This window comes from Xiphophorus hellerii, chromosome 13 (assembly GCF_003331165.1).
Source record: "Xiphophorus hellerii strain 12219 chromosome 13, Xiphophorus_hellerii-4.1, whole genome shotgun sequence".
NCBI classification, from domain to species: Eukaryota; Metazoa; Chordata; class Actinopteri; order Cyprinodontiformes; family Poeciliidae; genus Xiphophorus; species Xiphophorus hellerii.
In genome coordinates, this window is record NC_045684.1 from 16,955,495 (window position 1) to 16,982,512 (window position 27,018).

General features: G+C 40.5%; 1 protein-coding gene across 9 annotated transcripts; it reads right to left on the reverse strand.

Moving 5' to 3' along the window:
- Positions 1 to 883: 883 nt before the first annotated feature.
- nfyc (nuclear transcription factor Y, gamma) lies at positions 884 to 26,746 on the reverse strand. Of its 9 annotated transcripts, none has more exons than XM_032581537.1 (11): positions 26,620 to 26,746; positions 13,699 to 13,808; positions 13,533 to 13,601; positions 10,980 to 11,093; positions 9,109 to 9,204; positions 7,411 to 7,587; positions 4,370 to 4,438; positions 3,889 to 4,047; positions 3,602 to 3,706; positions 3,007 to 3,066; positions 884 to 2,267 (listed from the first exon to the last, which is right to left on the reverse strand). In XM_032581537.1, the coding sequence occupies exons 2-11, from the start codon at positions 13,795 to 13,797 to the stop codon at positions 2,148 to 2,150; spliced, it is 1,068 nt and encodes a 355-aa protein (XP_032437428.1). In that variant the 5' UTR covers positions 13,798 to 13,808; positions 26,620 to 26,746; the 3' UTR covers positions 884 to 2,147. The 9 variants fall into 9 exon arrangements, with proteins under 9 accessions (XP_032437428.1, XP_032437430.1, XP_032437425.1 ...); XM_032581539.1 differs by having other exon boundaries at positions 884 to 2,264; positions 13,533 to 13,604; XM_032581534.1 differs by having other exon boundaries at positions 13,533 to 13,604; positions 26,620 to 26,745.
- Positions 26,747 to 27,018: the final 272 nt, after the last annotated feature.

A 27,018-nucleotide genomic window follows, 5' to 3' on the forward strand; every position in this document is an offset into this window, starting at 1 on the left:
GCTCCAAAAAGAAGGTAAAAGTTCAAGAGGTCATTGCTAAAGAAGCTAGCTGTTCAGAGAGAACTGAAAAGTTGCGTGCAAAAAAAAACACAAAGGAAAACCCAAAAACATGAACTGGAATAACCGAATCTTGTGATCGAGAAGAAATGCCTGCTCAGGGTTTTTTGGGGGAGATTCACATGATGTGGACCGCAGCTACAGTCAGAGCTTCAAACAAAAACTGCTCCAATCCCAAAACAGAAAACATCCTGAGCAGAGGAGAAAAGACTGGACTGTTGCTCGGTCATCTGTAAATACATGTGTCATATTTGTTCCTTTTTCACAAATGACCATCCTTCTTGCAGGGTTGTGTTGGAGACGACAAGCTTGTGTTTCCTTTACGTTCCTTTCAAGGTTGCACTTCTCCCTTTGGCTTCAACACTTTTTTGTAATAACTTTGCCTTCCACTCAACTTTCCAATTACATTATGTGCTCAGACAAAGCCAACTTTCTCTACAATGACCTTTGGATTTAAATTACAGCTGGAATGCTGTCAAGTCTTCCTCATGATTGAATGCGGCATAACAGGGTCCTGATGTAGTTCTGTTGAACTTTTGGTCCTTTAATAGCTACGCAATTTAACATTAAGCCACAGCCATAAAACACTTGATGCCTCTTTTTAAATAAATTATGGAAATAAATTAACATGTCAATAATATTCTAATTTACAGAGATGGGCCTGTATAGTCTAGGATCTGGTGATACGATGAGTCGGCCCGGGCGCCTAGTTTGGTTCTAATCCTATTCTGCTGTACTGAAATGTCTCGCTGTCTGTTGCCCACGCGCTAGCAAGATGCTAAACTCACCTAAAAAAAAAGTGAGAACAAAAATAAGTACTCCAAGATGTTTTTCAATAGTTTTTTTATTTCACAAACAGAATTGTTTTACAAAAATTAACATCAAAAATAAAATGGTACCGCGCTATTGCATGCCATGCTGGCAATTTAAACTACATGCAAAAACAACAAGGATAAAAACATTATTTATACTGTACAAAAGAAAAATGATAAAGGGGAAGTTATGAGGGCAAACCTTGAAAAGTTTTATTTTCTCCAGATGGAGTCATGTGTCTGTACATGAGACATCAAGCAGGGCACAAGACAAAAGAGGGAAAAGCTCCCAGTAGGAGTGGACTGGGTAAAAATGCATAAAAAGGCAGAGTGGAGGTTCTCTGCTCTACAGACCAGATGAGGAAAAAGTCTGGAAGAGCAACATTGAGTGTGGATGCTCAAAACACAAAACGCATACACTCACCTGGGCATACACACACTACTAGCCTACACAGTTTGAAGCCCTTACAAAAGAAAGCAGTGCTCCATCAATGTGAGAAATAAACCAACAGAGTAAATAATTAAACCTTATCTGAGGTATATGGCTTCAATTCATCCAACTACTTGAAAGAAAACACAGAGTGAAGGGATATGTCTAGCCAAAAATACATTACAAATACAGAGATTTTTTTTCCCAGTTAACTTCCAGGTGAAAATGAAAAGGCAGCAAAACTTCCCTGTTTCTTCAAAATTCAGATATGTTATGATGGAAAGAAACTGAGGCTGCTGCTTGGTTCCCCTACACACAAACCGTCTGGGACCTTGCCAACATGCATGTATTTTTGTGTACACTACTTATACGTCACAGTCACTTTTCCCCCGTTTTACAATGACAGCATGGCTCTTGTAAACTCTAAGTGCATCAAATCAGCTTCTGGACTGAAGGTCCACTATGGGCTTACACAAGTGACCAAATTTACATCACACAATTCTTGCAGTCCAGAAAATGCAGAAATCAGGCCTTCGGTTTTAATTTATTTATTTTTTCCCCAATGTGATGTCAGAGACAAAAGTACAAAAAGAGAACTGCTCAAAGTCTGAATAAAATGCCATTTTTGATAGGAGTCTAACAGCGTCCCTTTGGTTTTCAATCCAATGAACTAAATTTATTAGAAAACATGAGCTTTGTTGCAACTTCCCCGGTCCCTCATTTCAAATCTGCGGTTCTTCCAAATATCATATCAGAGCATCTCTTGTTGAAGTTGATGACGTCTGTCGGCATCAGACAGGCTGGTGAGCGTGCTGTTACTTGTTGCAGAGAAAGGCTCCGGGTTGGACTCAGTCGGTGCTGACCTGCGTGACCTGCGTTTCTCCTGTCTGACTGGTGGACTGGATGAACATGGGCTGGGTCAGTTCCTGTCCCGCCGGCATCGTCACCTGTTGTATCTGATACAGCTGCTGTGAAAGGGGGATGAGGCAGAGGTCAAAGGCTGCCCAGGAAGAACAACACATCTTAGATGATTGTGCATCTTTTTGTCTGTTTCATCGCATCGTACCCATAAACCTGCTATTGGTCGAAATCTGCTACCAAAAAGAAATCTGCACTTGCTGTAACTGCTGCATGCGTATAACTACTTTCTAATTTCGAAAAACTCTATACAAGTTAAAAATACTCACCTCTACAAATCATAAAAGGTAAAAGCTTGTTTCCCAATTTTACGCCATCTGAACTTTAAAATCTCAGTTAAAATCTACACCCCTTATTCTGACATTTTGCTTTAAATCAAATCAAGAGATTTTTTTTAAATCACAATTTGTGACCAGTAATTAATCAAAGACAATTTTGAAGCTGTTTAACATCTAACCTAATCCAGTTACAGAACCTTGCATTTAGTAAATGAGTGTGTTTATCTCTTGGTAACTCAAAATCAAAATGATCAGTGAGTTAAACAAGAAGTATGAGTGGCAAAGCAAAATAAAGTTAATTGTCTCAGTATAAATCAATGTAAAAAAGAGCTTAATTTGTAGAGGAAGAACTTTCTGCGCCCATCTAGATGCTCCAACCTAAAATTGAATCAAATCCTCTACCAGTGCCTACTCTGTCCACAATATTCAACTTCCTTCTGGTTTTAGCCTCCACTCTAGGCTGAGAGGTGATAAAACTTTGAAATCTTAGTTGATTTTATCAATTTATTACCTGTCCATCAGTGAACTGGTTGAATTGCTGTTGTCCTTGCTGCACCTCAGTCTGCGTGATCTGAAAATGTCACAGAATAATTAATAAATACGCAGTAAGCTTCACTTTAGTCACATCTTTGATGTGTACAGTTCCAGTAACGGGTTTACAACCCGTTTACAAACACATTATCAGTATAGAATGTTATTGATTTTGGGCTTTTATTGATGCAATTGAATCTTTAGTATGGATATACGATAAACAGTAATATAGCCATGTACAAGCTCTGTGCTTATTTCTTGCTAGATATCTATTTTTTCTTCTGATCAGAAAAAGTAGAGTTAAACTAACCAACTACATCTGGGTTTAGACTACAAATTCTCATGCATATTTTATTCACGAAAATATTTGAGACTTTGTGCATACATTTGACAATATTTGAATTTGAAGGCCAACTAAATTCAAACTTGGGCACCTATTTCATGAGTTAAACATTTATAAAAGTTATTTTTTCAACATTATACCACCTGTTAAAAAACAGAATGGTTGAAATGTATCAGTAAAGGCCCCAAATTAATAAGACATGCCATGTAACCATTTTCACTGAACTCGTTACCTGCTGCGTGTTTGCCAGAGTTTGAATCTGTCCCTGCACCACCTGGGCTCCAGAGACGGGCTGTGCTAGACGGATGTACTGTAGTTGGCCTGTATTTAGCTGCACCTGCAGGGAACAGCCACAAGAGGGAGACAGACTTTGGCTCAGAACAGAGGTCATTCAGACAGGAAGGACACAGCCATTTTCCTGCTCTGGACAACGCAGAATGCTTCACTTCCAGCTGTGAGATTCAACCCAACTACACTTCATTATCTCGCTGTCCTTTTCGGGTTGGTGCAGCTTCTTACCGGGATTTGCTGGATCTCTCCTGTGTTGGTGATGATCTGCTGCATGACCTGCATGGTTTGGCCTTGAGCTTGAGCCGTCTGAGCTTGACCCTGGGCTGCGGCAGCTTGAACAATCTGCACCTGCTGGCCCTCGCCCACCTGCATGGCGACGGGCGCGCTCTTGTGGAGAGAAGAGGAGCAAACAGAAAGAGAAACAAAAACCAAACACGTCCATTACTGCTTGCAGCGAAGCACAAAAAATTCTAAAATGCAATTTTTTTAAAAAAAAGAGAAAACTAAGCAAAAAAGGGAGGAAAATGAAGTGACATCTGAGGTTTTGAAGTGCTATCTTTCTGCGTCTGTCGCAGAGGCTGAGCTCATCCTGCGCTCAGCTCACACTTACAGGCCTCAGTCAGCCTAGGAGGACCGTTTGTGGGCGGTGGTTTTGAGAAGTGGTCTCCAGAAGTGTGATAATTGCACAAATGAAAGCATGTGTGTTTACCGTGATGGGTGTGCCTTGTGATTGCACCTGCACTTGCTGTAACTGCTGCATGGTGGCACCTTGCAACATCTGATGGCCGACAGAACAGAATGAGAAAATGAGAGAAAGACACACAGTGAGAGGGGCAGCGACTGCAGCAACTCAACTCACAAAATGTAAGCATGGGTGACGTGTATGCACAGAAAGCTTAAAGTTTTAGAATGGAAGTAAAAGCCCCAAGCAAAAAATAAGCTACATTTAAAGCGTGTTTAGGTTATATTTCTGGAAACAAAAAAGCAAATGGTAAAAAGAAAAAAAAATGAATACATAGTAAGCAAGAAAGCAGCTCAAAAGATTTGAAATTTGAAAAAAGGTCAGTGGAGTTTGAGCAAGTTAGAAGTTTATTATTTTTATAAGATTAGACTTCCTTCCTATACTAGGTCCAAAGTATTTCTTTTTTTCTGCTAAAAAACACCAAGTATGCTGAAGGACAGCGGATATTTGGACAAATTCAACTCTGGTTGCTGCTTTAGGGCTGCCTGTAAGGTGATTGATCGAGAGAACAAACAACTCTGGCAAAAGGAGTTTCAGACGAGCTTCTGAAACCAGTACGCCTCCAGTATACAATATATCAGTCAGACCTCCACCAGAGCGACAAAGTTGCTGTTTTATGCTTTTTGAGTTTTTAAAATTTACAAGATGGATTTGGAGATGTTTGCATCCTTTAGGAAATCTCAGAATTAAAGGCAAGGGTCAACATTTTCTAGAGCACAGGTGTCAAACTCCAGTCCTCGAGGGTCGCTGTCCTGCAGTTTTTAGATGTGCCACAGGTACAAAACAGTGGAATGAAATGGCTTAATTACCTCCTCCTTGTGTAGATCAGTTCTCCAGAGCCTTAATGACCTAATTATTCTATTCAGGTGTGGTGCAGCAGAGGCTCATCTAAAAGTTGCAGGACACCGGCCCTCGAGGACCGGAGTTTGACACCCCTGTTCTAGAGCATAAACAAAGTTATGCTAAACACAATATATGGTAATGTAAGACGATAGAGTTTCAAATATCAACAACGTAATTACTTTCTTTGTTTTAAAGTAGTAAAACATGTTACTGTGATTGCTCTCTCACACGGTGGCTAGAAAAACTATTTAAATACAGTTTTTTATTTTCTTACATCAATTTTCTTCAAAATATCTCAAGCACCTAAAAATAGTAGGCCAAAGCTTTACGAAAACTGGACAACAAAATTCTGACTGGCACATCTCTAAAAAATATTTGCTTTCAAAAGGAATAACAGTTAAAAGAAATTGGGCACTAAAAAAAAGTACTTTCATTGATGCTTCACAGATTACCTTCTTCTTTTTAAAAGAAAGCCCTTTGTGTTATCTTAGTTCACCTGTTAATGTAATTCCCACTAAACAGCCATCGACTGAGTTTACATCGAGCGAGATCAAAGTGTGACCAGGGGCTGCAGCAGGAGCAGGACTGTGAATCACACAAGGCCTAAACTTGTATGACAGCTCAGCTAAAGGCAGTCTGCTGAAGCAGCATGAAGCAGCAACGCGACATAAAATGCAGCGACCAAACTGGAGAGAAAGAGGTACTAGGCAGAAAAAGTGCCAGGAATGAATAATTAGACAGAGAAACAACTGGATGACTGATAAACTGTTCTGTCGGGTGACGAGGGCAATATGAACCAGAGGAGGAGTGTATATTTGCCAATAGCCTGTGAGAGACTGAGTGTGTATTGTTTTCAGTTTAGAGAAGAAACAGTTACAGTTTTTGAAGCCTCTGAGTTGATTTTCGACATTACCCAAGTATGAAGAACTTAACAACACGAGGCACATGGTTAAAATACAGAATAGGAAAACATCTGCCTGATGTGACCCAAGACCTGGTTTATTATTCACCAACTGTGCAGGTTTATAGGTAGCATAAGGATGGAGGGTTTTCTGTGGAGGACTTTAGAGAAAGGTTTCTGCTGTTCTATTTTCTTCTGGGAGAGAGGTCAGTGTCAAAATATCTACAGTAAAAAGCAGCTAAATTTTGAGACATTTACAGTGCCTTGTAAGACTATTCAAAGTGTTTCAACTTTCACACCTGCACCATTTTATCACCCCCCTTTTAGTCTGATACCCTTAAATAAAATCCAGTGGAAACAAATATTAGTTGTGTTGGCACAAGTGTTTCCTTTAAGGAAAAGTGGCAGAAAGAGTTTCAGATAATGAGGAATTAAAAGATCAAAATTTCCTTTAGAATTAATAAAGTAATACTGAATTGAACTTAGTAAAGCTCAGTCTTGTTTTGAGTTTGCTGCAATTGATGGTGATCCTCAACACACCATTTCCTCTGTGAAACATGGTGGTGGCAGTATGATGCTTTAGTGATACTGGTGTTCAGCAGAGATAGGGAAGGTGAACAGAGTTGATGGGACGATATACAGTATGACACTACATGGAGTTCAGTTCTGGAGGAAGATCTGTTGAGGCAGGAAACGACTGTAGATTGGGGCAAAGGTTCACCTTCTAGCAGAGCCATAAACATAGAGCCAGAGATACAATAAACTGGTTCAATCAAAGTGTATTCTAGTGTTATAATGGCCCAGTCAAAGTCTAATCAAAATTAGAATATTTAGATAGGCTTAAAAATTTGCATTCTCATACAATCTGACTGACCTTGAGAGGTTTAGCAATGAAAAGTGGGACAATAGTTCAATCTCTAGTTGTGCAAGGCCGGGAGAGATGCCTCATAAAACTTGTAGCCATAAAAGTGAATTAAAGGCTTTTCTAGAAAGTACTGACTCAAGAGGACTGAAGATGAACCGCACCACACTTCTCAGATTTTAATTTGCAAAAATAATTTCTCTGCCACTTCACCATCATGCTGTAGTTTAACACCAATAAATTACACTAAAGTCTTAACATGGCAGGAAAGACAGGAAAGTTTACTGTATGAACAGTAATGTAGAGAACTGTACATAGTTTCAGACACATAATCCACTGTTGGATGATTTTCTTTTCTTTTGTGTAATGCACAAAACTCTTTAGTCGTGGACTTGACTGTACCTGTCCTTGCTGCGGCTGGGTGATTATGATCTGTCCGGGCTGGATGGTGGTGGCGGTCTGCGCTCCAGCCTGCTGACCCTGCTGCGTGCCTTGCACCTGCACGGCTCCGGGCTGCTGGGCCAAGGTGAAGTAGTACTGCACCGGCTCTGCAGGCGCTACTGACTGACGCATCTCCTCCTGTAACACACACACACACACACGTATTGAATCAGTCCACTACATCTCCATGAATTATTTTTGCAAGTGTAATGCTAGAGTGGAGCAGGGCTGATAAATAACTGATGGGATGTGGCTGGGGAAGAGTAACGTAATCTGCAGGCATCACACTGGGTGATAATACTTTGGTAGTTTGGAGACTTACTTGATGAATATAATTGATGAATATAATCCACTTTATTATATTACTTGTAGGATGATTAACATAACTACTGAATAATGTCAGGAACCATCCACCCTCTCTGCCCTCTTCCTGCAACATCAGAGTTTGTTTGCATTCAGTTTATTCAGCAAATTAGCGTCTCGCCCGCATGGTGGTAAAATTATTCATTTTAATAATTAATAAAAAGTGACCCGTGCCGCCCTGTTTCATAAGTGAGTAATGAGCAGGGCTTCATCAGGACGATGTTCCTCCACCCCCAGAAGTGTAAACACCCCTCTCCCAGCTCCATGACAACACAGCTGAGAGTGTAGGATGTTTACAAGCCTGGAGACAGTCCACTTGACAACAAATTTAAATATCTCACTTTCCCATCTGGCACACTAGAATGACATACAGACATCATTTGCCTGCTCCCGCATTACATATATATATATGTCTTTAGATCCTGTTACAGACACTGAAATGATCCTGGGAGCAAACAGGTTGTTTTGCAAATAGTCAACAGCACTATGAACCACTCAGGAGCATTCATTAGTTTTATTTCTGGAGTTAGCGCTGGCCGTTTGTGGCAGTAAGAAGCTGCAAACATCCGACTGAAAGCCCTCGCTGTCAAAAGTCCAGCTTCCAGTCAAGGATGTTTACAGCACCGCGGTGCCGACAGATGACCGCTCCAGTGACTGGCTCATCTAGATGTGAAAACCTGAATGTGTAAGCAGCAGGTAGAGCCGGTTTATGCTTGATTGCATAGGCAAACATATTTGACACAATTGAGATCTTGTTGTGTTGCCATCGTAGCTTTAATCAGCTACATAAAAATAGCAGCAAGGAAATGACATGCACATCACATTTCCACGCTTTCCTGCAATCTCTTGCACTGCTATCTATACTGTTATTACTGTTCACTCTAATTATTAAAGTGTTATGTGCTCAGTTTGGATGCACTAACAAAAGGTGGTTAAAATCTGAATTTCTAAATTTTAGGGCCTCACCGGCGCCTAGCTGGTGTAAAAATCAACACTGGATATTTTCCTCTCCATTGGTGAACACACCAAGGTTAAGAGAAACCAGGTGAAAACAACACTCTTCGGTGAGGAAGTTGCTTCACAGCTGTGCTCTAAATTAATCATGCTTCTGAAATATTTATCTTTTAACTAAAAAATGTGCGTGTTTTTCTTTAGCAGTGTGAGATAAATCCTCATTTATAGATAAGTAAAAAATCCTTAAAAGCACACACTGTAGTGACACCTAAATGTGTAATGTTTTGTTAAAAACCTCTCAGTTTTCCCTGTGACTGGTGACAGCAGCGTATGTGTTCCTACCTGTCGTTTAGGGGGCTTGAGGTCATCCCGGGGCACGATGTCAATGAGGAAGTCAAACTGGTCAAACTTTGTTATTGCCATAGCAATGTCGTTCCTCTGTAAAAAAATAAGAGACACAGAAGGTCAAGTGTAATTATCCTATATCTATATATGCATCTCATATATATATATATATAAGCATGCCTTATGGTCTGAGTGCATCACTCCCAAAATAACAATGCCATTTTCAGCAGCAGTGGAACAGTCGTTTACTTTACTAACTGAGGTAGAAGAAGAGTGAACATGAGTTTAAATACAAATAATTTTATTCATATATTAATCATTAACGAGACTTGAGAAAAAAAAAACTTGTTAAAGCTTCAATTAGTAAGTGTTGGTTGTAATTGTAGCATACGAGAACAGACTAAAAACAAGAACAAATGTATAACTACTGCTAGCCTAGATCAGTGAGATGAACGTTCAACTTTTAGTGAATAAAGGCCAGCCAGTCACTATAACAGTCCTGCCAGAAATGTGTCCGAGATAAGTGGGAAAGAACAGGAATGACATTTTCCTCCAGGGCACATGCTCAGCTTATATACCCTTTCCTACATCCACAGCGGTGTTTTATCTCTGTGGAATTTTCCACAGGATATTGGCTGTCAGGACCCCCCCATTGTGGCCTTCCTTGTAATGCAGGCTATTTATAGTACCTTGATTAATATCTGGTAACATCAGGTCACATCTACACTTGCTCTATTGATGAGAGTTGTTATGGTGACCCAGTTGGCGTGGCCTCTCCGCACACCAGGAATCTGCATATGTGTGAGTAAATGGAGGACATTGCTTTTTTTCCTCAGTTAAGTCAAAGTCCGATAACAGATTCATGAGTACGACCCAGCTAACGCCTCATATTCATTGTAAAATTGCATTGACATGCAAGTTTATCGCAATAGGGCAATTAATCACATGATAAATTAAAATGAGCTTGACAATTCCCATTCTGATGATTAATATTTTTTTGAAGGGCAACTTTGTTTACAGAGACTGAGTAATCCATTTTCTTCATGGTTTTGGTTGTTCTGTTTTATTTTGGATATTTAAAATATCTTCCAGTTCCAGTGTTAAATGTTCTTTACAAAATTAATGTTTAATAGTCTTTGAGAAGACAAACTTGTATTATTATGTCATTATCGATATATTACTTCAAAATGGTCTCAAAAGAAGCAATATTATCGTTTATCACAATAATTATTGGGACAATTTATCGTCCAGTAAAAATGGCCATAACAGGCCTATTGACAAGTATATAGACACAGTAGATTAGATTTTTTGTTGTTTGGGGGTTTAATTAAATGTAAACTATGCAGATTTATAAAAACAAAGACGTTAAACCACTTGAAAAAGATCAAAAGGTTTTGATAACAACCACAACTTTAAACGTGTTTTATTGGGATTGATGTAATGGACGAGTGGAAGGGATATAATGCACGACAACCAGATGAGAAGATACAGGCTGATTTTACTCTAACTCCGTTTTTCTCTTGTGTTCATTCATGTTCTAAAGTTTTCATAAAGCAGATCAGAAACAATGAGTTACCATCCCCACACTCTTTATCTCAATGGAGGATGAAAGAACTTAACAGAGACAGTCTTTAAGTGGAGATTGGTATGGAGTGACAAAGGCACTAAGTGAACAGAAAGCGACAACAGAAAATATCTTCAAACAATAATCATTTATAAAAAAAAAAAAAAGGTAAAAACATAAATTAAGAAGTAGTCAAAGGGTTAAATTTGTTCCTGGGACTAAAACTTTCAAAGCTCTGGTTATCAAGAGGAAGAGGAAGTAAAAACAGGAAAGCAGATGTCACGCCACTCAATGAGCGTCTGACCTGTAGTGTACGCCTCTTGTTGTCCTCGGTGTGGATCCACGCTCTCAGGGTGAGCTCCGTGATAAAGATCTGAGCGGCTTTGGCAAACAGGACCGGAGCTTCGGCGCTGATCATCTGTAGAGAGGACAGTGTCACACCTGATTAAACATGCCTGTACACCCCAACGTGAATAACCCCGAGTTAAGGAGGAAATACCAAATGCACAGAGATGGAACACTACTACAATATACTGAAAGAGAACATCTATGTACTCTCATTAAAGCTGAGAGATATTTCCTAACAGATTGCTTCTTATTAAAAGCATGCATTTCATTTGAGTAAGTCAGGGAAATCAAACTAATGGACATTCACATATAGTCTTAATGTAGATCATGTGCTATATTAATCACACGCGCTGCATAAATGCAATAAAAGCTGCTGTGTCAGAGCAGACAGAAGGGTCTCTCCCAGATATGTTAGTCATCTGCTGATCTCTTTACTGCTTTAAGCTCCTGCTTTACTAAGAGGATAGGACGCCACTCTTGACACGGCACATTGAAAGCACATGCATGTTTTCTAAGCTTTCTGCAGGAGACCAAACTTTTTGTTACGGGAGCAAAATAATCTCACTTTCATGAGTCATGACTGAATACAACTGAAGACGTCAGAAGATCTAATATGTCTGCCATAGCCAATAGAGTTAGAGATGACCTAAGCAGATCCAAGGAGTGAGGTAATGGTATCAAGATTAGAGGACTGTAGAAACTTTGTTAGCCACTTAATGAAGTTTGCCCTTTTGTATACTGCTTTGTTTCTAGACACTTTAATTCATCCATCCATCGTCTATATCCGCTTAATCCTTGCAGGGTCATGGGAGGCTGTGTCTACCTCCAGCTGTCAATGGATGAGTCGTCAGTAGCGCTGCACCGAATTAGGAAAATAAATACTAGCCATAGCATTGCTGAAAATTGCAATGAGAGTACTGAACATGATTACCCCCATTTCTGTCTCTTTACTTTCGTAACAAAACGTCTTCACCATTTTCTGTGAGCTTCAGCATCCGCCTCTGAAGTCTCCATGAGGTGTGATCGATTAAGGGCTGCTCAGGTTCATTTAGCTAGCTAAAAATATCACTTATATGAAGAGAGTTAATGTTTTACACTTGAAATATATTATCCTTTCAGATATTGGACTCGTGCAGCCCTTTAAAATCGCAATATTGTGATTTTAAAAGGGCTGTAATTTGATTATATTGGGCAGTTTTCGTTTTTAGAGGAATGCATAGCGAGAGCACAAAAACACAGAAGGTCAGTTCAAAAACATTTTACATCTATTGGTCACAACTGGGGAAAAACAAAAACACACCCATGACTACTTATACAGGAGAATAGGTAGCAAAAGGTTTAATGATCAAACTTTTCTAGTGTCATTGTGGTTCGTCAGGTTTGTGGAAGTTTTATGGATTTGATTAACAGAGGTAGAAAATGTAATTCTCTACTACAAAGAACTCATTTTTATTTCTGGCAGATTGATTAAAATTAAATTTAATTATTAATCCCAAAGGGAAATTAAATGATGTTTTAGCTCATTAATTCAGATTCTTCAAAGAGTTATTGAAGATGATGATGGCTGTTGGCAGGAATGATCTCTTGTAGCGGTCTGTATTACAGCAAATCTGAAGAAGCCTCTGACTGAAGATACTCTGTTTTCTCAAGACAGTCTCGTGTAGAGGCTGGTCAGGGTTATCCATAACTTTCTTGAATTTATGAGGATTCCTTCTTTGCATATTAAAATTAAGAAAGTTATGGACAACAATAACTGGTGCATAGTAGTATCTTGGTTATGGGAGATTACGATGTGACGAACTGATCAGATGGAAATCTACCGAGTCACTTTAGGGTTTCCATCTGTGATAGCAAAACAAGCAGAGAAACTGTCCTTTAATATTTGTTCTTCTGTGGTTAACATACACACCCATAGAGACCCCTGAGGGTTGTTTGGTCCAGTTCTTCTATTGTTTTGAATGGATTGGTTAACCCTAAAGATGATTTAGTATCACATTTTGTCTCATTCAAAACAATTTGTTAAAACTGTAATCAATCCAATAATCCAATATACTCTTGGAAGCTTTTTAAGCTCATGAAGAATCTGTCCTAATGGCAAAAGGTGTCGAAGCTGGACGGTTTGGCAGATCATATAAATAAAATACACAAGATATTTCACATTTAATGAATTGGAGGCTCGGATTAATTAATGTATTTTGTGTGTCTCACAACATGCTAAATTTAAAAAAATGCTCATTCTGTACATCTGAGATTTTATATTTTTATTCATCTATATGTCATTTTATTCTTTGTGTTCCTGCAAAGCTGTTTGTCGCCATCTGTGAAAAGTGCTACATAAATAAACTTTACTGAGGTACTTAATGCTATGTTTTCAAAAGGATTATAATAGCATTTACACAACATATATTATAGTTTCACTAAATCCCTTCAAAGTCCAGTAACTGTAACAAACTTCTGCAAATTATAGTTATTTCCTCCAAACAGCTCATCACTTAGCTTCTCCTGTTACCTTGACATCCTCATCCAGCTTCATGATTTTCTTGATTCGAGCCAGGGGAAGCTCCTGCACACGAAAATCCTTCTGGAAAAAATCCCCAATAGTTACTTGGTTACTACACATTTCAGAAACAGTTGACCACATAAGATGTGTTAGTCTGTAAGCAGCTTCAACGTACTATGGTCAGGTTCCTGATCTCCTCCATGACTCGAGGCCAAAAGGACTGCAGGGTCTGCTGGGCATCGCAGGGTCCAGCTCCAAACGCATCTACCGACATCTTCTAATTGGCTGCGCAGAGGGAAAATGAGACTGATTTGAGCAAATCACCATTGAGGAAAAGAAACGCTAACAATATGAGAAAAACAAATGGTGACGACAGAGGACACAAGACATGTCAGTCCAAACCAGTCTTGAGCTGCAGAGAGTTCTCAGACTTTGTCAACACATTATATCTTATCACAACCTGTAATTACAACATATTGAAATCAAAAGAGAGCCGTAACAGGCTTCTATTCTTGTGGTTTTAAGATGGTGACATGATAAATGATAAAGAAAAAAAACAACAACACACAAACAGAGCAGCTGTGCGCACCCGGACTGTCAATGGCTCTTTCGACTTCGCCACTCAACTGAGGCTCCTCAACAAACACGAACATTTCATGTGCAATTAAATGCAGCTTATGACCTCAGCAGCAGGGATGACGCTAAACCTCTGATGTAAGAGCGTTTGGGGGATAGAAAAACCTCTTTGTGACAAAAAGGAGCAATTTAAACAAATCCAGAGAGGAGAAATTCATGATTCAGCCTCTTGCATAAAGAAAGTCTTGAAAAGGGGTCGGCCAGTTTGAAAGAGGATCCAGCAGGTTACTATGGCATGCCAGGAATCTGGTTTGGGAATACTGGCGTGCCTGTCTGAGCTTGTAGAGCTTAGAGTGCGTTGATCAGAGACACTCTCCCTTTTCTCTTTAACTTTATGAAAAGACTCGGCTCAGGGGGAGAAATCATGGAAATGAAGAGACGATTATGGAGGTATTAAGACGTGTTTTAGAGTCTATAAGGGAGAAAAGGCGTCTTGTCAAGTCTTGTCAAAAGTTCAGTATTAATCTAGCATTAAAGACAAAGTGCCAGCAGTTTTAACTAAGGGAGGTGAGAGACATACAGGGCCACAGATGAAATGCTGCGCAAGCAAGAATTGTGGGTCAAATGAGACAGAAAGCGGGACAAATTGGGAGAGACAGAGGGACATGACGCAACAAAGGAAAGCCTGCGCTAGACGTGGGGGATATAACGATATTAGATCATGAAGGATTACAACATATCAGCAATCTACCAAAGCAGATAGATCGTGATATTTACTACGAGGCATTTTATTAGCATTACCATTTTAAAATTTTATTAATTTTGGGTTATTTGACAAATAGATGTATGCAGATGGTGTTAAGGTAAAACAGACATATTTAAAAGATCAACAAGTCTTAAACACAAGAGCATTTTGGCGTTTGAAGACATTTTTTATTCTCACTTCTTGCAAAAAGAAACAAGAGCGCTGTCTGCTGCCTCCAACTGCTTCAGAGGCTAGCTTAGAGTTTTTGGAAGCATCAGTAACTTAAAATGTAATATGTTGAATTAAAGACATAAATTACAGAAAATACATCAACTCAATAGCTGTACTAGGTAAATTAATAGTTAATTATAACTGTCAACTTAAGCTGATGTTTTTCAGAAGAAATCTTGTACTTTTGCACCCTGGTTAAGCAACATCAACACCCTCATGCAGCAAGACTGATAGCGGGTTTTACCCCCAAAGCTCCCATTTTCAAGTAAAAACCTGTCAAATGTAAACATTCTCATGAACAAGTAGAGGATTATGTAACAAGTATTTGACTTAGGATACAGAACACCAGTTTCAGAAGAAAACAATTTATTCTATGGGCAAAAAATATGGAGAAAGAAATGAATGAATAAACTTACAAATCTGAAATCTGAAGAAATGATACAAACTCTTCAAATTTGGATGTATTTGAGAGGCTAAAATTCAGGCAAAATGCGATGATTAGATTGAGAAGACTTTTTAAGACATCGCAAAAATTTTGTTTTGCTAAGTTAACATTTAGCTGAATGTCTGCGCTCTTCAGACTGGTCTGCTTTGACTAATTAGTCAAAACAGACTGGTCTGCTTTGACTAATTAGTTGCCAAACTATAAAAAAAATTGTTACTTAAGGAAATTAGTATGTTTGCTACTAATACAGCAGATTACAACTTACTTCAGCCCTTCACAATACACTGCACCTCAACATATTCAAAATTAACTTGCAATAATATCCTCTTTGCTAGTAAAAGCACAACAGTCTCAATGTACTTACTAAATTTGGCTATAGGCTCACTACATTTTTATTGCAGGTCAACAAACATGAGACTCTATTCCTGGTCCAGCAAACAGGATACGATACAAAATCCACCCTTTCACTCAGTGACCCGAGTTCTGCATCAGCTTCTTTCTTCATGCTTACCTAAGAGCAGCTGTAAATATTTTACACTAATATGTCACTGATTGAAAACGTGGGCCCTTCAGCTGGTTGATTTCTGACAGGAGAGATGAGTCTCTCTGGCAGTAGTACAGGTTACTGAATAATACAGAAGAAGCACTGCTGCATCCTGCTCTGTCATTCAGTTTTTCAACAGACAGTAGCCTAAATCAATACGACATAACGGCGGGTGAGGAGGGGGAGGGTTTATATAAATCAATCGGGCCGCTTGAAGCTATGCAAGCCAGGCTAGTGATTGACCTTGGCAGTGTCTCCCCTTCCCTCGCTGACGCTCTAGTGTCCAGTTGCATTTCAAGGTTGATTGAAGACCCGCAGTCTCCAGAACAATCCCAGCATTCCACGGGACAAGGATGACTAATGGGAATTGTAGTTTTATTTTGCGATCATGCTCACAACAGGTGAATGGACTGACCTCCAAAGGTTCTTTGCGCTGTCCGTAGCAGCACTCGATATGGTGATAATGGTAAACAACACATTCTTGTGTTTCCACACATGTACAGTCTGTCAGCTTGTGTGGCTTTCTCCAGCTGGTAGCCTGATAAGGAACAATAATTAGACTATTTGTTTAACAATAAAGATGACCGTCAGGCTGTCAACCATGATAACACCGCGCCACTAAACGCGCATCTTCCCAGTTCGCTTTTCTGTTCTCTTTAATCTGCAGATCCTCTAAAGTTCTCTTTTAAAAACTTCAAGAGTAAAACATGAACTAAAAAGCACCCAGAAGCGACCTCCCCCGACCTTTTTCTAACTGTATAACCTTCAATGTAAATAAACAACCACACACTAACCACAGCTGCAGGAGGGCGAAGTCAAGTCAACATGCGAGAAGAGAGGAGAAAGCAAGTGTGACGAGAGGAAGGCTAAAACGTGAGAGAAAGAGGAGCGGAGCAAAGTATCAACATGCCCTTTTAGCATTTAGCTTTTCTAGTTAGTGGATTCCTCCCGCAGTAAACGATTATTAACATGATTTTCTTATGTTTTGCATCAATGGAAATTTTACGTGGGAGCCAGTGTGTCATACTGTAGTAGGTCGGAGGTTGATGCAAACAGTTACAGGAAAAGAAAAATATTTTCTTTCCAGCAATTAGCACTTTAAATTTAAGGTTTTTTTTTCCAAAGTACAGGTGAATCAATTAAAAATTTTCCTTGCACATATAGATCTCCGGTTTCTTGAATGTCTGAGTCTGTGGTTCAATTTCTTAAGAACTCTAAACACATTCAAGTGAAAATGCATATATGGGTTTTGTGGCTCAGCGGTGGTGCAGGCGCACCATATATGGAGGCGATAGTTCTTGACACATCTGTCACGGGTTCAATTCCTGCCTCCTGTGTGTTTTTCCCATGAGCATTTTCAAAATGCTGAGGATGATGAAGTACAAGAACAAAACGTACTGATGATTCTAACGTTAAAAAAAACGTTAGACTTATCAGTTAATCGTAGCTGATATCATCGTTGCAATACTTAACCATAGGATGCAATTACAAGTTTACAAGAGCTTTTTAATGAATCAGGAGAAAAACTACTTTAATTTGAGTATCTGATCTGCCAATCACATAGTACAGTCTATAAAGAAATCTTTTGTCGACTGATTGATGACTCTAGTATTACTTGGATGGAAGCTTGTATTATAGAAATGACAAAGCTTATTAATCATAGTCACTCATCCCTTATATTGCTAATGAAAATCACCCTTAGAGAAATCTTTCAGCACATTTAACTTATTTTAAACTTCTCCCTCCAGATGCGCCGCCATTATTCCACTGTACAGGGACAGAACAGACACACTGATCTGCACTGCTTTGTTCTAGGCTGCTACCTTATGCTACATTAGGACAGAAAATGCTGAACTCTTCCCTGCAATGTTGTTGTCCTTCTTCAGGTCACAGGGAGAGAAAAATGACTGTTTGGTTTCCTGAAAAGCAAAGCCCCGGGTCTGAGTTTTTGAGTGCAAAACGTTTGTCCCGTTACAAACTTTGTTCGACGCAGCAACTTGATCTTCCTCCCTTGTGTCTTCCAGATCTCTACTCCCATTTCTTCTCTGGCACGCCTCGACCCGCAGCTAAGTGTTCCTCGCTTCCTCCGTCTTACTTTCGTTCACCTGATCGCCCTCCTCCATCCTCTCAGAGAAAGTCAATGCTGCTCTGCTTGCAGCAGCTGAATCAGCGCTAACGTTGGTCTTCCAGCCCCAGTACCTGCATCCCTCCTCTTTCCACCTCAACCTCATCTCTCTTTTTTACTCTCGCTTTCTGGAACTTCCCTTTAAGTGGCCGCTCATGGGAAAGTTGTCGACTCACTTCAAACCTGACATGTCAATGTTTTAAATGAAACTTTAAGCCCAGTCTAATAAACCTCATAAATATCTTAAATATCTGATCATTGTAACACCATAAAACCCCAGACACTGACAAGCAGAGGCCTTCCTTTTTAAAAGTATAATATGTTGCACCGACTTTCCATTTTCTTTGTTACAACTTGTCCATTCTAATTTTGATTGATTCAGATTATTTGTTTCCCAAAGACTAAACTCCACACAAGTTTAAAAAAAAAGTCTGTGTTCTATGACAGGTTATAAAATAAAGCAATTACAAAACAATTCACATTTTTGCAGCAAAACATATCTAAACTACTACTAAACTCCGACTTGTTAGAAATTATTAAGTTCAAAATAGTTTGGATGATGCATTCATAGACCAAATTATTTTGGTACTTCATAGTTTTTGACCAGTCTGGCTGGTCAAGGAAAAACCCAGTTCGCCAACTGATTGGTGCATCTCTAATAAGTTTAGATTCTCTCAAAGTAAAACTTACTGAAGCTCTGGACGGTTTTTCTTCTTGGAAAGTAAGGTGATCAAACACAAGTAATCAAAGAGTAAATATAAAGCCGCCACAATAACAGAGCGCTGCCCATTTTACTGTAAATGATTAAATCACTTGAAAGACATTTTCTCTCTAATGTGACACCGCCTCCTGTGGGATTACAAGCTCCGCTGGCACGTCTTGAGCAAGAGGTCAAATCCTAACAAACTGATGAAGACGAAGCAGGTTTACAAAAAAAATGAAGCTTTAACTAGCCAACTTGCTGAACAGAAAAAAATACAACTGTGTTTTATCTCACAGTTTAGCTGAGAAACAACCTAACGTTTTATAAGACAGCTTTACTCTGATGAATGAAGCACAGTGTAAATATCGAGTGTCAAGCTGACATTTATTTTGAAGCATAGCCCTGAATAAAGGAGGGTTGAGCATGCAAACTATGAACTATCAAAGCACTTCCACTTATGCACCCTCTACCCCCCAACCACCACCACAAACAGCACACAAAAGAAAACTGGCATGGGTACAACCTGCAGGGTAAATAATCTACCTGGTCAGAAAAAACAGAAAAAACAAAAACAAGAAGTTTTCAGCCAGGAGTTACATATTAACGACTCATATACTGGTGCAAATGTTTGTTGATTACAAAAAAAAAAAAAAAAAAAAAAGAGTTAGGGTATTAATGATGAACACATACAGTGTCCGTCCACCTGATCCATTCGACCTCTTCTGATCAAACTAGCTGACCGAACGGCCCTGCAAACTTTGCCCTTGGTTCTGCTTCATGCGAACTCCAGGAAGTGCTAGTCAGTGATCTCCCAAGGTCATTCACCAGAGGAGCGAGAGAAACCAGAGAGGGAGGAGGGAGAAAAGGGAGATGAAATGGAGAAGGGGGGGTGGGGGTGGAAAAAAGGACAGGTTTTTCCAACTTTCGCTGCAGTGGCTTAGTGACCCCAGCAGTTCAGGCTTTCCACTTTCTAAGAAGCTTAATGAAAACATAGCATACCGCACGCATTAGCTGCGTTTGGCATTTCTCTGTGAATTTCACTTCTTCTTCTCATCTGTCTCCACATGTCTACCGCTCGCTTGCAGACAGAGATACCGCAGGAGTCCGTCTCACATTCCAGTGACCTTCATCCAATCGCTAGGCCTGGTCTCTGGCATCGAAGAAGGCAGGGCTTAACGTACCTGCATGCAACAAACCCACACACCGTCTTTAGTGATGGTGTACACATGGACAGGGCAAGGGCAAAAGAGTGCCGTAAGGTTGCAGCGGCCGTGGCCATCTTAACGTTTCATTAACAAGGTTTGTTTGGGTTTTCTGCACTCTGTAGGCCTGTAGTTTAGTGTAGGGCTACAAACAATATTCAAATCTTATTCAGACAGCAGCCAACCCTGGGATTTGGCAACAAGGGCTCCAACTTAAGAGTTATTTTTAGACTGCCTCTCTCAATCCCCCCCCCCCCCCCCCCCCCCACCCCCTCCCCACACACACCCCGACAGGACTCTGTTTTGTCAAAGGCACCAATGGGGAACTTTGAATCCGAGAGCACGAGAGGAGGCAAGAAAGAGTCGGAGGCGAGTGAGAGAAGACGCATCCTCCGAAGACTCCATCAGAAAGGATCAGATCAAACTATTAGCCTGCTTCGCCCCTGAAGCTGACAAGCTGACAGACACACAGTCTGTCCCATCTGTGTGTCTGGCACTGTCGGGGAGGGGGGCCCGGGGGTCCTGAGGTCACTGCGACCAGCTGCACCTCCACCCCTGGGGACCTCTCACAATGTGACAACACTGAGAGGTGTCCAGTTAAAGTAGAGTTTTGCCAATCAATTGGCAACAGATCAGAATCGGAGGATTTTCTGAAAAATCGGAATTTCTCCCGAATATTAAACAAGAGCAACAGCATGATCCACTGCACTTTTTTTTGAGTTTAATAAAAACAAAATCTGATACAAGATAAGAGATGAGGGAAATGTGATACATAAATTGGAAATAATCATAAAAATCTCTAATTTTAAGTTGGATTCAACTAACTTAAAGCAAACCTCCTCTCCTTGGAGATGCCTTCCTTGCAGCAGCACAGTCTGGCAATAACAAGTTAACAAGAAGGTCAGAGTGAGAAAGCAAAGCAGCACTTTAGGAGGCACCCTCAATATCAGCGCCAATAAGACAGAGAAGTCCATCTGAACACTAAGTCCGATTTTGGCAGCAGCAACTCTTCAGTTCAGTCAATATCAGGACACAGAGTGCATGTTTGTGTACACAGCGGCCCAAAGTCAAAGCTAGTGACGCGCAAAGATGACATTTCACTTATTAAAATGATTTAAATTACTCCAGCCTGACATAATTTAGTAAAACCATCAGTGGTGCAGCAAAGTGACAGGTGAAGGGCATGGATGAGAACCATAATACTAATCTAGGAAATCAGGAGAAGGAGGGAGGAGGGAGGGGGACTGAGGACAGCTGTAAAGGACAGACTCACTCTCTTCCCTACAGAGTGATGGAGACAGACTGAAGTCACTTAAGATAAAGAATTTACTGAGAAACTTAAAGCAACTTCAGCTGACGGATCTCTCTCTGTGAGCATGTTAGCCTGTAAGACTAGGACTTACCCCCGTGCCCTTCATGGTGAACAGCCTGGCCTGTTGGAGTGCAGCAGAAGAGATGGAAACAAATAGCCCAGCTCAAGTCTCCTTGAGGGGAGCAGCACCGAGCGCCGAGGCTGACAGAAAAACTCTCTCATGCTCCTCCACTTCCTGCAGCTCCCTGATCGTATCAGCAGACAAAAGGCACTCTGGCTCCACGGGACAGCTTTGAAAAGCTCTAAACCCGGACACAGAGTAAGGAGCAAGGACCCCCTCTGTATCTCCTCCCCCTCCCCCTTTTCTTTTACACATTGCTCCGTCTCCTTCAGCGGTCCCCAAGGTCCTTCTAAAAATCTCTAATTCTCTTCTTACCAAGTCTCCTCAACTTGCTGACCATCTCCTCCCCTCCACCCCCCTCCCTCTGTCTTTGTTCTTTTTAACCTTTCTCCCTCCGTTTGGTCAGTGACCCATGAGTTTGTCTTTGAGCTGACCCCACCGGCTCGGTTCAGAAAAAGGACGAAAAGAAAACAGAAAAGCGGCGCGGCGGCACGCAAACAGTAGATCGGCACTTCTGACACACAGGCAAAAATCTCCAGCCTCCTTCCCCTTTAACATTCAAGCGTAATCAATCTAGCATGCTACATGACACTCAAGCCCCGCCCCCAACGCTGCTCCCACCTCACTCTGGTGAAACCGGCCAATGGGAGGGCCGGGTGCTCACACGCCATTGGTCGGTGCACGCACCCATCAGCTGTGACACGTCCCCCCCCCCCGCTCCACTGCTTTCCTCTGCCCAACCCCCTTTCACTGACAGCCAACTTCCTGCTCTAAGTTACCTTGAGCTGCAGGATAGGGGTCAGGGAAAAGAAAAGAAGAAGAGAGTGCAGCTGAGCGACGGTGGAAAACAGCAAATAAAGTTGCGGGAAACTCCGTGGGGAGTGTGTGAGGGTGTGTGTCGTGGCCGCTTGCCTTGGCATCGTCTTTTCTCTGGCGGTCTCCGTCCCTCCAGCTGCTGGTCGGATGAGAAAGGCTTCGCGGGCTGCTCTCTGACAACTGCTTTCTGCTTATTTACAATGTCAAACTAAATGTCTCCGTCGGCCCCGCCTCCGGTCCGACGTTACAGGTCGGCACGTCGGTGATGCAGGCGGAGGAGCTCGCCCCTCATTGGCCGAGAGAAATGCCAGAACTGATGCCGCATGTTGCATCCACATGATTTAAAGTACAAAAGCATACTAAAACCAGCCTCCCCGTCTCATGCGTGTACACAGGCTCACATGCACATCCACACAAATGCACATTTTGTCCTTGCCTCCTCATTTATCCTTGCTCAGAGGCGCAGGTACATACTGCAATCGTTTACCCTAAAACCAGCCTGTTTGTTGTAATGGCATGCACTGATGATAATATATAAAAGAATATTTGTCTACATGGATGAAGACTCATACAGTAATTTTATCAACGGAAAAGATTTTCTCTAAAACCGATCATTTAAGGAGCTTTGCACAAAAAAGTCCTGGAGATAAATCAGCTGACTGGACAGCAGTTGTGGGAGATGGAGGGGATAAGACAGAATATGATTCTCGTTTTATTTGTGGTTAAACAAGACTCAAAAGACACGGGTGAAACCCTGTAAACAAAGACATTATTGTTTTGACCCCAAAGACCTTTGCCCAAGGCAACTTCCACAATTAAAACGTCATCAGAAAAGCCACATCAGCAATGTCACACACAATGCCCTTTTTGCTAAACAATCACTGCTTTGATGTGCAAACTTTCTATGGAGAGGACTTAAGTTTGATGTACCAAAGCAGGGTATTCCTGCTCATGTGCACAACTAGTAATGAATTTTGAAACCACCAATGAGATAAGTCATATGTAAACTTAATGAGAGAGAGAGAGAGAGAGAGAGAGAGACATGTCAGACAGTAAAGTTTTGGGAAGCAGCTACATGTGACTGCAAATCTAGACAGAAATGTGAAGCACAGAAAGGTGAGGATAGAGAAAAAAGAAAGCTAACCTGTCCCATCAATGAACAGCCTGGGGGGGAGGGGAACCGGAAGGATGGAGAAGGACAGAGAGGAGAGCTGTTATGGGATGGGAGGGGTAGAACAAGTGAAGGGAGGGAGAGGGAACAAAATAGAAACTCAAGAGACACAAAGCTAAATGTTCCCTTTTCTATTTTTGCAGGGAACATGGGGACTGGAACAGGTACTGCAGGCATCAGGTTAATGATTGCATCGGAGCTGCATAAAAATCAATCTCTCCCAACCGTGGACGACATGCTACAGCGCTTTTCAGCTGACCCGAGCGCTGGGCTACCCAAAAGGCCTCAGTAATGACACCTAACAAGGTCACCATACCAACGAAACCTTCCCATGACCCATTCTGCCCGTAGCATGGCCGTGTTTGTTTGTACTGACTCTGTTTAGAGCTAAACAGAGTCAGTAAAGACGTTAGACGTTAGGTTTCATAAACACGCAGAACCCTCAGGGTGCCGAGGCAAGCCATGCGTTCACCACAAACGTACAAACACAGAACCACCTGCAGAATTAAATGGTTAGCAGGCTGATTTGCTCAAAGGTTATTCACATCAAGAGATTGTGAGTGTTTGGATTAAATATGCAGTAGCTTGCACATGTAATCATTTTGTCACACTACAACCACAAACCTTCAACATTTGTTTTCATAATTTTATGTGACAGATCAACACAAAGTAGCACATAAATGTTATGTGGAAGAAAAATGAGTCATGGTATTCAAAACTTTTTTGCAAATGAAAAGTGTTACATTTGGAATGCATTTGTATGTGACTTTTATTGTAGAACCTTTAAACAAAATTAAGTGTCACAAATTGTTTTCAGAAGTCTCCTAATGAGAAAATATACTCTCACAATGTGAAGTTTAAACTTAGTACAAGCTCAAATGCTTTTTATGGCAAAACAGAGGAAAATATTTAAATGTGATAAAATTGCTGAAAAATAGGATAACAATGTCTTCAGATGACTTTATTTGCTATTAAACACTGTCCCTACTGCTCTATGATCACTACCATCTCCTCTACTAAAGGAATACTCCCAGCGTGAGCAATATGGGAGGTTAGTACATTCAAATATTTGGGGATAACACAACAGCAACTATTTATCATACAGTCCACAAATCTGGCTTTTATGGACGAGTGGCAAGAAGAAAGCCATTTTTGAAAGAAAAGCATAAAAAATTAGGTTTGCACTTTGACACAGCTAGCATCTGCTAGAAGGCGCTCTGGTCAAACCAGACCAGAATTTTACTAATGCCCTGAATACTCCATCCCTATTGTGAAACACAGTGGTGGCTGCACAATGCTGTGGGGAAAGTGGGGATGTTTCTCCTCGAGAGGGACAGAGAAGGTAATCAGAGATGTTGTGAGGACGCATGAAAGTAAATACAAAGAAAACCTGAAAGAAAACACGCTAGAGGCTGCAGACAGGTATGTTGACACACCCCGCAAGACTTGCAGCTGTAATGGCAACAAAAGGTACTTTTACAAAGCATTGATTCGGAGGTGGTGGGCGGATGAATATGCATGGGTGCCATCGTTCACAATAGTTATTTGAAGAAGAAAAGGAATGGAAATGCATTTTATTTTCCTTCCATTTTTACATTCTAAGCTTAACTATGTAGGAATCTGTCTTTCTCTAAAGTGTAGTACATAAAATCCCAAGTAAATACGCTGACATTTGTTGTGCAAAGGGTATGAACTCCTTCACAAGCACAATAGAAATAGGAAACCAGCTCCTAGGTAAGATAAGTTGTGGGAAAGTCTGCAGGACTGAAGGTTTTCTGAACAATGTCAGTGGAAACTATAGAAACTCAAGTTCTTTAGATCTACAGGGAACATTCACAGGAATCCACGAAACAGGTGCCACTTTCATCAAATTCACAAAATTCAGCATAAAACTGCTATGTAAGAGTAGTAAAAAAGTAAACAAATTTGTTCAGTGAAAAATAACCAGAAAATATCACACACAACACAATATTTTTGACAATCTGATTTCAGTTTTTTGTATTAGTACCTGAACTTTGTTGTATCCTGAAGGTTGAATATGTTAGCTGTTGGGTTTTAGAAATATTTACTGTATAAAGGCATTGTTCATGTAATACTGTATCCTAGTTTATGAGACAAGAGATTGCATTGTTCCTCCAACTGCAACAATGTATTATGAGGTAAAAGCAGAAACAAGGTTGTTGACTTGGCACATTAATATGAAACGTGCAATTTTTTTTTTTTATCAATTAAGAAATAAGTTTTAAAAATAAATGCTACTTAAAAGAAGAAAACCAGGCCTATTGTATAAGCATATTGAAGTTCTCGCTTTAATTTGATACATTATCTGAATGCTGTGTACATTTTTAGCATCAATGACACTGTAAACAATGCTAAATCAGCACACAGGAGCAGCAAGCACGGTAGCAAACGCTAGCAGTTTGATTCCACAAATATCAAATCAAAGTGCGGTGTTTAACTTAGTCAACTTATATGCTAAACACCAACCAATACAGGGTACATTTTCCGCTAGTGGTTAACCTCGGGTGGTCAGTTTCGGTGCTATTGTACAATATATTACTGAAGTTTACGTTAGTTTGCTGGAGATGTTCACTGGTTGGTTGTGCAGCACAAATATCTATTCGCCGACTGTGCGATTATAGTCACTAATTACGAACGAGTCCTGCCACCATATGAAAGTTTGCAAAGCTTGGAAGAAACAGCCTAACCAATAAAGACAACGTTTGGATCTGTCCTTCAGACCAATCAAACCTCGGACTAGATTCCACCAATCAAGGTTTTTAAGGCTAAGTTCGTTCTGCAACTGACGCCATTCGAGCTCTCCTTGAGCTGGCCACTGCGTTCATTAATGCCTGTTGCGAGAACCAAAATGGCGCACACAGAACATCAGTTTCGTGACCGCCCGTGATCCTTTGAGCGGGCCACCAATAAGCGCCTCAGAGAGCGGGGAGGGAAATGGCGCCTGTGTTCATCTTCCAAAACAATCGTCTATTGGTCAAGAACAGCAAATGAAATTAAGCCAAGTAATTGCCCCCACTTTCGTACATCACAGACAGCTTTCGTGATATCACTACACACGTAAATTTATTTCAGGTTCTTACTCACTTTCTTTTACGGGTTCGTTCGAAGTGAAGTCCGGCTCAGCGTATTATTTATTTTATTTAGCTAGCAAAGGGAAACAAGATGGCTGCTGACTCTAACCGGAAAGACATTTACGCGATGACGTAGGAGCTACGTACAAAAAGACCGGCGGAGTTTAATACGGGTTGTTCGCATCATTCACATCATTTATGCCTACAAAAATTAAAACTATCTTTTGAATACTTATTTCTTCAAGGTGGTTTTATAAGAAAAAGAATATTCATTGAGATATAAAATAACTTTTGTTTTTGATAAGAGTACTCACTAAATTATAATTATTGTGATGATAAAACAGAACACAAATGTAAAAAAAAAACTGCCATTTCTTTTATATTATCCGACTCAGTTGTACATTTCTTTGGA

Coding starts and splice junctions, on each gene's coding strand:
- nfyc (XM_032581534.1), bottom strand. CDS start 13,797: ATGTCGGTAGATGCGTTTGGAGCTGGACCCTGCGATGCCCAGCAGACC. Junction 4,048..4,369: donor CACAAGGCACACCCATCACG/GTAAACACACAT, acceptor TCTCTCCACAAG/AGCGCGCCCGTCGCCATGCA. Junction 2,268..3,006: donor ACCAGTTCACTGATGGACAG/GTAATAAATTGA, acceptor CCCCTTTCACAG/CAGCTGTATCAGATACAACA.